Raw genomic sequence first — 10,537 nt, forward strand, 5'->3', positions numbered from 1 at the left:
CTCTCTCTCTCTCTCTCTCTCTCTTTCTATATATTATTTTAATTCTGGAACGTACGTATTTATTTTATTGTCATTTTCTCTAAATCTCCATCCACTCCCTCCCACACAAATATTTTTACAATCCAGGTCTCCAACTATTTTCAATTTCTTTTATTACCAGACAACATTTTGAAACAAATATATATATATATATATATATATATATATATATATATATACATGTATATTTGTGCCATGAACAATTTTTTGATATATTCGATGATAAACACATACCGGTTCTTCTTAGAAAAAAAATAAAAAAATAAAAAAAATAAAATAATGATAAAATAAAGGTAAAAATAAAAGTAAAAAAAAAAAAAAATAATAATAATACTAATAATAAGGAAAAAAAGAAAAAAGAAAACTTTTTACTTTTTGAACGGTAAAAGTATTGAAAAAAAAAAAAAAATTAATAATAATAATAATAAAAAGCAGGAGCACTTCGTTTCTATTGTAAAGTTTCCACGTATAAAAGTGTACATTATTGATAATTAAACGACCACGCGCAATATAAAAGAAGAAAAAGAAATATGTAGATAATTTTACATCAGATGTGTGAGATGCAATGAGTTTCTGTTCTCTTGTAGATACCACGAAGTATATAAAAAGAATGGATTTTTGTGTGAATAGGTTTTTTCTAAAAATTGATTCTTTGTAAAAGGGTCTAATAATCATAGTTTCTATCAAATCTGTGTATCTTTTCAGTATCATCATCATCATTGTCATCATCATAATTATCGTCATCATCATCATCATCATCATCATCATCATCATCATCATCATTAATATCATCAATCGATCAATCCTAAATTAAACATAATTCACAAACTATAGAAATTTTGTGCGCGATTTAAACATTAATTTACGCACAGGTGTGATACATACAGAGAGAAAATTCAAGAAAGGCATTATAACACCCGCTATGGATCTACGTTTATAAAAACATTTATTGAACGATCAGGTTTCTTACGTTTTCATTAATTTTTCTTTTCTTTTCTTCGGTTTTTTTATTTTTTTTTTTTTTTTATTTTTATTTCTTTTTATTTTATTCTTTTCTGCATATATCAAATTACCAATATTCTCAAACAATGCAAGATGGATTCCAATCACTTTTTATAACGCGTGCTGTGTGCCAGTGTTCCAATAAATAAATTCCTCTAATCTAATGGAGTATAGACAGGTGATGGACAAGAATATACGCTTAGACAGACACAACCATTAGAAAATTTATAATCTAATCCGTAAGCTACGTCATTTCTGAAAATACATTGATTTGAAAGAGAAAAAAAAAAAAAAAAAAGGTTTAAGCATATCGTCAATATTAGAATATTTGAATATTTGTGAAGAAAAATGATGTATGCTATATATTCATACTTTTAATTTAGTCAACAATTCTACTAGTCTTCTCTTTTTTTTTTTCTTTTTTTTTTTTCTTTTTATAAAATATTCGTCTTTTGCTTCACGATTTGAGTATACAATATTTGCTTTGAAAACCTTGCAAACAAACAAAACAAAAAAGAGAGAGAGAAAAAAAAAGAGCACTGGCATTGGCACTGGGATTCTATCAATATGACATATGTTTCAATTGTTATATTTGAAATTAATACTATATTGATTACAAGATATACCGATAGCGATTGTGATAAGTTTGATATTTTTCTAACTGTGTACGAATGAGAATAACTTTTCGTGTAATCACTTCACGAATATAGTCCTCAGGTACCAATGAAGTGCTAAATACATTGATCATGTGAGAAATCAGTATATTTCAGAAATTAACGCGATGTGTGTAACTATTCGATAAAACATAAAATTATTTTTACGATTCTCGTTACGTGCAAAGGTTGATGATTGCAAATACATATACCTATGAGTACTCTGTATGCACAATTCATCGTAGATGTTAACTTTTTTTTTCTTTTTCTCTCGTGTTTTTTTTTCTTTTTCTTTTTTTTTTTTTTTTATATTATATCAAAGTGACCAATCCGATAAATCATCTTCAGTCAAATTCAGTTCGTAACTTTTGTATACACAAGAAAGTGTTATCGGGAGCTGCTTGAACTGGATCTTGTATATCGACGATGTCGATGACGTGGGTTATTTTGTGGACTACGGGAACGACTTCTAGGTCTACGTCTAGGTGGGCGTGGACTTCTACGTCGATTCATTGGTGGCGAGCGTCTACGATAACGTGGAGGAGTATTTCTACCTCCACCCCATCGTAATGGTACACGTCTTCCCATAACTGGTGACATTCTACGCATTGGTATTGGTCTCGGTTTCGGTAATAATACAGGAGCAGCTGTAATTTCTTGTCCATCGATTTGTCCTAAAAATTTATAAATGTTCATTCAATAACCAATCCGATCAACCATTGATAGATCTATGATCTATCATTTCTTTTACTTACCGCCATCCATATGTTTCATAGCATTTTCAGCTTCATCAGCTGTTTCAAATTCGACATAAGCGAATCCACGTCCTTGATTTGGATGAAGTTTATCCATAGCAAAGTCAACCATTTTGATCTGACCATATGCTGAAAATATTTCCATAATATGTTCCTTAGTAACGTTTCTTGTTAAATGTCCAATATGTATCTTTGTTGGTCTTGGAATAGGAGAACGTTCTCTACGTTTACGACGTGGAGAAGGAGATCTACGAAAGATAAATAAAAACATAACGTTTAGAACGTTGATTTCATTTTTTTTTCTTTCTTTCTTTTTTTTTTTTTTTTTCTTTGTTCTTCGTACATTTGTTTAACGTTTGTCAAGTATACAAAAGATGGATTATGTAATTACCTGGAACGTCCTTTAGGTTTAGGCTTATCGACGACGGAATTACTACTTTTCTTTTTATCCTTATCTCTATCTCTTTCTCTATCCCTATCCCGGTCTCTTTCCCTTTCTCTATCCCTATCTTTTTCTCTTTCCTTTTCTTTATTATCATGTCTTCTAGAAGCATCAATACTCTTACTTCGACTTCTTTTACGTCCTCTATCTCTAGAACTTCCTGAAGAGCTTCCGGAAGTACTGGAAGATGTACTAGAGGAAGAGCTCGATCTAGAGCTACTACCGCTGCTGGAACTGGATGACCCAGAACTACTATCCGATGAACTATGAGGTCATACGTATCAATTTAATTATACGTTTAATATTTAACGTAAAATAATACAAATTATAAAAACTACCTGCTACCACTGCTTGAAGAAGAAGCAGCACGTTTTTTTCTTTCTCTTTCTCTACCTCTTTCCCTTTTACTTTCCTTGTCCGTAGCTTCAGAGTCGCTTTTACCCGTACTATCTTTCCGGCTACGAGCCCTATATACAAAGCCGCAAATGGCGTATATACATAGGTTAAATTTTAATCGTTAAAATTTCGAAATAATCGTTTAAAAAATGATATAAAAACTCTACTTACATATTTATCTTCGATTAAATCCACAAAGTACTTTTAGCCCAAAAGAATACTTCTTTCTACAAAAGTATATTGTAAACTCTTTTTGCTAGAACCAACAATGGCGAATGGCGGCGCTAAACCAAGGCCGCGTCCATGTGTTTTATTAAACTAGCAACGAATACGAAGCAATCGAATTTCACAGAAAAAATAAAATTTCTCTTTAATATGTCACATTACGTTGTTATCAAATGAAAATAATTCGATTAGAATACTGATATTAAAAGTATACCGAAGCTAATAATTATTTCGTTATAATATCAAGCATTACATTTTACTATGTCGTACGATTGGTCAAAGATAAAATTTCTTAGTTGTGATTGGTCGAAATTAAAATGGCGCATAAAGTCCTAATGCGCGATATACTTGGGATCAATTGGTAAAGGTGATACTAATCTCGTTAAATTTATAATTCATAATTTCGACAATTTAGATCGTTTTCAAAAAGATTTGTTAAAACCAACCATGCCTTTCTTCTCTTTTATCGAATCAAATATCAATGATTTTTTTTATACACATACATTATGAATAACCCTTTAGGAATTGATCGTATTCTTATGAAAAAAGTTTGGTTAGAAATCTACCGACACATAAGATCTCATCGAATTACCGAACACACTGGTTAGAGGAGATACAATTCGCTCTATTCACGGCATATAAGTCCTATATATAGATATATATACATATACATATATGTATGTCACAGCGAGGTGGTGTGTTCACGGTTCATGTAAGCATAAGCGCCTAAATATTAATTACGTTACGAATGTTTTTGCCGGAGTAACACTCATGTGATGGAAGGTGTGATCAAGAACGTATCACGAATGACTAAACACAAAGAAAATGGGAGTCCTCGTTAAGCATAGATCTCACAACTTGCAAACAAGTAGCACCGATGGACGCGGCCATGTTTCCTGGTAGCAGAAATCTTGCCCATTAATAATTCAGGAATTTTGAACCACGAAGTGGAACGTGCAGAATGCCGAAATGCGATGTGAAAACAAGATATCTACCAGCTATGTTCGCGTGGACAGTTCTACTCGTCACTACGACACTTTTCTTTTGCTTCCCGTAAGTTATGTTTCGGTTTACCGTGTCGTCGACGATCACGACAGAAAGTTTTACCTTATTTATTCTTTATCTTATACATGGATCATGTTTATTGTTCTTTATAGTTACACTTGTGTTGTCTTGATCATATATACAGGTGTCAGTATTATGTCTTTCGGTGGGGTACGTGGGTGCCAGCGCTTCAAGGAGTAATTACTTTCTTTGTACTGACGAATTTTACTCTGGCCACATTCATGGATCCAGGTGTTATACCGAAAGGTAAATAGACTTCGTTAGAGTTTAATTGTACAGAGTTAAAAGATGATTTACAAAGAGTTGTCCGTTCATAACGGATCTTACCTGTACGATATCTCTTTTTAAGCTCCTCCTGACGAAGATCGGGAGGATGACTTCAGGGCTCCGTTGTATAAGAGTGTCGAGATCAATGGCATTACAGTGCGTATGAAATGGTGCGTTACGTGCAAATTTTATAGACCACCTCGTTGTTCCCATTGTAGTGTTTGCAACCATTGTATCGAGGTATGATTTTATTATTTATACGTATACGTATATTCTGTTTGTATTAAACTTTGTTTTAATATCTCTTTTATACTTTTAGACATTTGATCATCACTGCCCGTGGGTCAACAATTGCATTGGCAGAAGAAATTACAGATTTTTTTTCTTTTTCCTTCTATCCCTTAGCTGTCATATGCTTAGTATATTTGGACTTTGTTTGTATTTCGTATTGGAGCATAAACAACAATTAGGAGAAGTGGACACGATTGTTGCGTATCCTTCCATGATACAGCCAATAAATCTTGTTATAATCTGTATATATATACGATACATACGATTCTAAATTAAGGTCTTGAAATATCGTTTTTCAAGTATTATATTCCTTAATTTAAACACAGGCTTGTGCTGATGGGTGTGGTAATATTGCTGTTTATTCCAATTTTTGGATTAACAGGCTTTCACGTAATACTTGTTTCTAGAGGAAGAACAACTAACGAACAGGTAACAGGCAAGTTTAACGGAGGTTACAATCCTTTTTCGAAAGGATGTTTACAAAATTGTTGGTATACGCAATTTGGACCACAATATCCAAGGTGATATATTACTCCGTTTTTATAATCAAGATTACGTTTCTAGATTTTCTTTTTAATTATTTATTTATTAATTTACAGTCTAATTAAGCCTGATAAATATTCAGGAAAGCGGCGTGGCGCGTGTACATCTGAGATATCTACCATAGACAGTGAGAACCAGGTAAAAACCTACATGGATAGCAGCAATGGTGTTAGAAATGCCAGTTCAAATGCTTACAATAAGGTAAGAGCTAGTGCAACTTTGCTGAAAACTTCTTGCTTCTGTATACAAGAAGAAACTTATTAAGGCAATGGTCTCTTTTCCTTGGCATGCCTCTTGATGCTGTTTCTGCAATGTGCTTTCTTTACGCAGTAGATGTACACAATACACGGTTGGATTCCTATTACATTTGGCTCCACTACATCCTCTTCTTACAAAATTAATAGAGTTTGTCTAAGTTTAGCTATAAGCTTGGTTTCAAATCATTGTAAATGATATCTGTAATGTATTTGTTCAAAATGCTTAGCTATGATTGATCTTCCATACCTCAAACATTTTTAAAATTTCATCTAATCTTGTAATTTATGTCCTTAGAGTACTACGAGCACAAGTGAAGATTCCTTTTCCATTATCAATTTCCAATTCAGATAGCAGAAAGGTGTTGATTTTATTTGTATGTCTATTCCTGCCCATCCTAACTAATGCCTCTGCCTGCAGAATATTTACTATGTATGATAATTGTCATGAATATTTATCTTATAATATTATATCATTACGCACATTGTGTGAAATATACTCCATAATTATCGTTTATAGTTATCCCCTGGTCGAGATGGTTCAGACACAGATATGGAACCAACTGCATCTCAATCAGCAGATTGCGAGCCTACACCTCCCTTACAAAGACATGGTTCTAAAAGTAATTTCTTTTTGCCACCCGTGGAAAGTAACGAATCTCCTAGGCATCCTCAACCACCACAACATCGTCATCCAATACATTATCCTAGAGGCAGTCCTCATCCAAAGCCAAGGTAAAAAAAAAAAAAAAAAAAGAAGAATGTAGAGACTTTTCCTATTACGAATGGATTTCATTGATATACGATTATAATTTGGTTAATTTTTTTGATAGAGGGATGAATGGATCGCGTAGTCACACACCAGACCCTTTATCACCGGAAGTAACCGGTTCTCCTGCTACGGCTCCTCAACGAAATCAGGGTCAAGGAGGTGCTAGTCCAACAATGCAACAACGTATTAAAGCTATCGGAGTACCTACACCACTTGCCATTTCCAGTCCCATACGCAGGTATGTTGAAATTTATTAATTACATTATCAAATCTAAATACATGGTTGTGCCTACAGCCCCCAACTCAGGGACATTAAATGCAGACTTATATATATTGAAGTTCACTAAAATCAATTTTCTTAATACCAATAATTTCTTAACGGATACTAAATTGAACTAATTGCTTATCGATAACTTCAATCTTGGAATAATTAACTACTGGAATGTACAATCAATGAAAATATTAACTTTCTTCTAAGACTTGTAACATTCTTCTCATTGCACAAAAATTATCTCAATGTAGAGAGCAAGAGGGAAGCGCCACACTAGTAATAGTTATATTGCATCTTTCAAGCACGCTGCCAATATAAAATGGATAATTTCTGTTTTTTAAACATACCTCTTGTCACCTATTTCAAACGTCACCTCGTTTTACAAAATTCCCTTTTTTCCCCTCACTTTAAACACCTCACTCTTGCTCTTGTTACTCTTCCTTTTCTTACACCACTCTTTTCACCGTCCTTCTAAACGAAGGAACCTGTCAAAAAGACGATTGTGCGATGTAGTTCACAATAAGATTGTAGAAGGTTAGTTTCTCTGCATGTACATACTACAAGATATATGGTATATAGATAAGTTTGTGTCCCACTGCAGGGGGTGGTAACTGCAAGGAGCTGCTCTCTGCCATCATGTTGCAACCTACTGCAGGTAAACACGAACTTCATCCTACGAGGAAATATCGTAGTTTACAATTGTGCTTTCTTGCATAATGATTTATAAAGATTGCATTTGAAAGAATTTATTAAAAAAAAAAAAAAAAAAAAAAAAAAAAAAAAAAAAAAAAAAAAAAAAAAAAGACAAAAAAAACAAAAAAAAACAAAATAAAAAATATTACCAACAAGTTCTTTTACATATGATACACGTACATACACGTATACACAAGCGACACGCACGTTGAACACTTACATGTATTTCTTAGGTTCGCTATATGTTTTACTTTCCTTCGATAGATGCTAATTTCTTAACAGGAATGATGCGCTGCTCTCTCTCCTGTATGTCTCGCCAGAGCCGTATTTGTATGGCTACAATGCTCAGCACTCGCATATATTATTCATATTGGTTCACTGTACTGTGCATTTGTCGATTATATCAAATCCATCGCATCGTTTGATAAGCTCAGAAACCGAAACGGTCAATCTATGTTACAGATCCAATCCAGGTACACCGACGCAGGTTCGTCGGCCGGATTTTATAGGAGTGAATGAAACACCAACGTATTACGACGTTCAACAAGGAAATAGTATTGGAGTTGGTGCAGGTGGTACCGTCGTTACCGGTTATAGTCCGCAACGACGTTTTTTATCGGAGAGCGAGCTCGTCCGTCAGGGTGCCGATCACTCATATTCAAGAACCAACAATACCGTTGACAACATTCGAGAACTTGCAGGATCTCCACAGCGTGGTGCCTACATGTGGAAAGATAATTCACCAAGCAGCTACCAAGTTCAACAAGGAAGCACATCATCGACAACAGCACATCAGTCTCCTTCTCAAAGACCACCACCTCCTTATGATTATTATCGCTCGAATCCAACTAGTCCCACTCAACAATCTTATACTACAGCTCCAAGAGCAGCGTATCATCCTGCTATGAGAGGTGGTGTACCAGTCTTCCCACCCCATCAGCCACATCAGCAATCACCACAAGTTAAAAGAAAGGCTGTGATGGCGACGCCTACTACACCTACGTCAGGAGATACCAGACGTAGACCAATGTCATTCGTAAGAGCATTAGAAATGACGGATTCTATGGAAATGGTCTCGGCTCCTAACGATCCAAGGTCGCAAAGGCCTACCACACCAACACCAGATCGAGCTAGTGTCTATGATATGAGTTATGAGATATCCGTATAGCCCATCTTTCCAGTCTCCGTACAATCCTACCGTTGGACGGAGAGAGTGCAAATATTGTTACCCTTATGCGTCTCTCGTTCAAATCAAGAAGGAACGTACATCACTTATAAGATATCCGTCTGAAGGGGGGAAAAAAGCAAGCAGTAGCAACAGCAGCAGCAACAGTAGCAGCAGCAGCAGCAGCAGCAGCAGCAGCAGCATTCGTTGATATCGAAATAACGTCAACGATGTGAAATCCTATCGGTCCAGTCTCTTACATATATATACAGTCATTTGTCATCTATATTATTCGTACATTAACGCCAATCAAGAAACTATTATTTTCTCGAAGAGACTAGAGTTAGTGTGATCACGTAAATTCTATTATATTTGTAAAATCGATAATGACGATGATGATGATGATTGACGATAATTATAATGCTAAAAAGTAATGATGATGATGATGATTGACGATAATTATAATGTTAAAAAATAATGATGAGATGAGGGTAATGGTGATGGTGATGATGATGATGATGATGATGATGATGATGAGATGAGTGTGTGAAAACCGTTATTATATTATAAAGGCGGCTAACTAGAGCCATAAGCGATGTTACAATAATCAACGTGCATATTTTAAAAAGAAAAAGGGAGAGAGAGAGGGAAAGGGGGAGGGAGGGGAGAGAGAGAGAGAGAGAGAGAGATAACAGATTAATGCCGAATTATTTTCCATTGCGAACTCGCATACCAAATAGAATATAATACCACACGGAGACATTTCATTCTCCGTTCCATCATATTTTGGGACTTTTACGACGATATAACGTAAACTATAAACGTGAAAACTTTTTCGCGTTATAAGAAAAATTCTGTGTAAAATAATCGTGAAATGTGTAGTAAATTTTTAATATACATATATATTTAACAATATTTATACGTAAATGATAAATATAAGACTTTATATAATTTCACCTATATATTTGTTATGGATCCACATCATTTTATTATGTACGTGCCCACTTATAAGACTTTGATTTTTATGAAAAAAAAAAAAAAAAAAAAAAAAAAAAAAAAAAAAAAACAAACAAACAAAAAAAAAAGAAAGAAAACAAAACAAAAAAAAAGGAGAAAAAAAGAAGTCAAACGAACGAACAAACGAACAAACAAACAAACAAACAAACAAACAAAAGAGAAAAAACAAGAGAAATTTTTTGTGAATGTAAGAGAAGTATGCGAGTGAATGAGAGCGCATGTTACGCATGGCGAGAGTTTGAAGAAAACAAACAAAAAAAAAAAAAGAAAAAAAAACCATAGAATACAGTCTTAGATACATATGTACATATATCTCGCTAAATATATACACACACACACACACCAAGTAAATGCTACTTTGCGAAAGTAGAAAGCAAAAGAAGCATTTGATTTGTGATCCGAAGAGAAAAAAAAAAGAAAAGAAAGAAAAAAAGAAATTTGTAATATACATTTTCGCGTAAATTGAACGATATTATATATATATATATATATATATATATATACATACACATATATATACATATATATATATATATTTATATAAAATTTGCTGCTATTATTCAATTTGTAATATTATCTCGGCTTTTCAATGTATATGTCAATTTCGACATATATGTGTATATGTGAGGCTTGTACCAACAAGAGCAGACTGTAAAATTATTGCTAAACCTTTGCATAAACGCACTT

General features: G+C 33.8%; 2 protein-coding genes across 3 annotated transcripts; one reads left to right on the top strand and one right to left on the bottom strand.

The window, feature by feature from the left end:
* Positions 1–464: 464 nt before the first annotated feature.
* On the bottom strand, positions 465–3,756 carry LOC122637179 (RNA-binding protein with serine-rich domain 1-B-like). Of its 2 annotated transcripts, none has more exons than XM_043829163.1 (5): positions 3,459–3,756; positions 3,230–3,358; positions 2,841–3,143; positions 2,450–2,697; positions 465–2,368 (listed from the first exon to the last, which is right to left on the bottom strand). In XM_043829163.1, coding segments are annotated over exons 1-5 (969 nt in total). In that variant the 5' UTR covers positions 3,461–3,756; the 3' UTR covers positions 465–2,081. The 2 variants fall into 2 exon arrangements, with proteins under 2 accessions (XP_043685098.1, XP_043685097.1); XM_043829162.1 differs by having other exon boundaries at positions 2,841–3,155; positions 3,459–3,755.
* Positions 3,757–4,173: 417 nt separating this feature from the next.
* On the top strand, positions 4,174–8,965 carry LOC122637178 (palmitoyltransferase ZDHHC5-B). Its single transcript, XM_043829161.1, has 9 exons — positions 4,174–4,565; positions 4,702–4,823; positions 4,927–5,084; positions 5,164–5,336; positions 5,462–5,656; positions 5,735–5,879; positions 6,453–6,667; positions 6,766–6,942; positions 8,131–8,965. Exons 1-9 carry the CDS (start codon positions 4,474–4,476, stop codon positions 8,834–8,836), a joined length of 1,983 nt encoding a protein of 660 aa, XP_043685096.1. The 5' UTR covers positions 4,174–4,473; the 3' UTR covers positions 8,837–8,965.
* The last annotated feature ends 1,572 nt before the right edge of the window (positions 8,966–10,537 follow it).

The sequence above is a fragment of the Vespula pensylvanica genome, chromosome 24, assembly GCF_014466175.1.
Source record: "Vespula pensylvanica isolate Volc-1 chromosome 24, ASM1446617v1, whole genome shotgun sequence".
Taxonomy (NCBI): domain Eukaryota; kingdom Metazoa; phylum Arthropoda; class Insecta; order Hymenoptera; family Vespidae; genus Vespula; species Vespula pensylvanica.

Excerpts from the sequence above, each read along its gene's own strand:
- LOC122637179 (XM_043829162.1), bottom strand. Across the intron at positions 3,156-3,229 it reads TCTTCAAGCAGTGGTAGCAG|TTCATCGGATAGTAGTTCTG; the intron begins GTAGTTTTTATA and ends ATGACCTCATAG. Across the intron at positions 2,698-2,840 it reads AAACCTAAAGGACGTTCCAG|ATCTCCTTCTCCACGTCGTA; the intron begins GTAATTACATAA and ends TATCTTTCGTAG.
- LOC122637178 (XM_043829161.1), top strand. The coding sequence starts at position 4,474 with ATGCCGAAATGCGATGTGAAAACAAGATATCTACCAGCTATGTTCGCG. Across the intron at positions 4,824-4,926 it reads TCCAGGTGTTATACCGAAAG|CTCCTCCTGACGAAGATCGG; the intron begins GTAAATAGACTT and ends TCTCTTTTTAAG. Across the intron at positions 5,880-6,452 it reads GTTCAAATGCTTACAATAAG|TTATCCCCTGGTCGAGATGG; the intron begins GTAAGAGCTAGT and ends TATCGTTTATAG.